Here is a 1,226-nt window from a genome sequence, read left to right on the forward strand (position 1 = left end):
GCAAGTAAATTCATCAATTTGACATCTTACCGTTTCCAGCGCAGAATGGTAAGCGGAAGGTCAGTTGAGATGGAGGTACATAGGTACAACTTGTTGTTTTGACACTTGGCTCCCTGCAACTTGAGGTCTATGACAAAATTTAATTCAAATAAATCAGACAGAGAGAGCAGTATTTACTTACAATAAAAATTACAGGAAGGTGTAAATGTACAATAGCTTTGTTGAAGGGAGGGCAACATTAGCATGTAAGAAAGACAGATCAGTATTTCTTTACAATAGAAGCAGTTTCTGTTGCAATAGAAACAGTCACCTTTGTCCAGATGCTGCACAGGCTTTGACAAGTATAAGTGCATAACAATATATAGAGGGCAGTATTTTTTTTACAACACAAAGGTTCACTGTTAATAAAGAACTTACCAGTGACAGCAAAACTGCAGTCATCTATCTTGGGCTTTTGACCCTTGTCTGCTACTGTGACCTTTATAGAAAAGAAGACCAAATTTAAATCACTGTCAACTACTGTTATATAATATTTGTTAAGGAAGTAGACAAATTCAACTTGTCCTAGTGTAATGAAATCGTGGATAGGCCTCTGGTACAAAAGTAAAAATCCCCTGCTTGTTTTTCGAATGAGCATACCTAATCCAAGGACTTATTTCAGGGAAAACACTTTGACATAATACAACCAGGAACAAAAAGATTTTGATGGTTGAGTACACAATATGGTTACCATTAGGTTTTAACCAATATAGATGCAGTGTCGGTATAAATAATGTTCTGAAGGGTTTGGAATGGACCTCATGGTCTTACGATCTGTTCTCATGACCACAAATAGCTCCACGTGCTAAGCCTCATAAAGCAGTGGCAGATCCAGTAATTGAGCCCAGGAAAGGACTTTCACAGAAGAATAGAGCATACTTCCCATCCTGTAGGTGGCTTGAGAAAATAAAGGATTTGAGAAAACTTACCTCCATTTGGAGTTCTTCCAATGACCAGCTGTTAGCTTGAGCAACGAACTGCCTGGTTGCTGTAATGTATGCTTCTGGGATAAACATTCCACCTAGCCATACTTGCAAATTCTGGTGAAAAAAAACGTGTAGACTGCATCATTTTAAACATTATCATCATCATCAACTGATCATTACCATTAACAAGGTAACGGTAAGAGACTTACATAGCACATAATAGATAGTCTATATAGGGAAAACAAAAACACTATTCTAGTA

At 37.4% G+C, this 1,226-nt stretch overlaps 1 protein-coding gene across 1 annotated transcript; it reads right to left on the reverse strand.

The window, feature by feature from the left end:
* Window positions 1-26: 26 nt before the first annotated feature.
* LOC117103552 (dynein heavy chain, cytoplasmic-like) lies at window positions 27-1,088 on the reverse strand. Its single transcript, XM_033244125.1, has 3 exons — window positions 969-1,088; window positions 418-478; window positions 27-127 (listed from the first exon to the last, which is right to left on the reverse strand). The coding sequence occupies exons 1-3, from the start codon at window positions 1,053-1,055 to the stop codon at window positions 27-29; spliced, it is 249 nt and encodes an 82-aa protein (XP_033100016.1). The 5' UTR covers window positions 1,056-1,088.
* Between the last annotated feature and the right edge of the window lie 138 nt (window positions 1,089-1,226).

Source organism: Anneissia japonica, unplaced genomic scaffold, assembly GCF_011630105.1.
Source record: "Anneissia japonica isolate Jap-2015-1 unplaced genomic scaffold, ASM1163010v1 scaffold128753_len1226_cov168, whole genome shotgun sequence".
In the NCBI taxonomy this organism is placed as follows: Eukaryota; Metazoa; Echinodermata; class Crinoidea; order Comatulida; family Comatulidae; genus Anneissia; species Anneissia japonica.

Excerpts from the sequence above, each read along its gene's own strand:
- LOC117103552 (XM_033244125.1), bottom strand. The coding sequence starts at position 1,055 with ATGTTTATCCCAGAAGCATACATTACAGCAACCAGGCAGTTCGTTGCT. Across the intron at positions 479-968 it reads TGGAAGAACTCCAAATGGAG|GTCACAGTAGCAGACAAGGG; the intron begins GTAAGTTTTCTC and ends TTTTCTATAAAG. Across the intron at positions 128-417 it reads CTGCAGTTTTGCTGTCACTG|ACCTCAAGTTGCAGGGAGCC; the intron begins GTAAGTTCTTTA and ends ATTTTGTCATAG.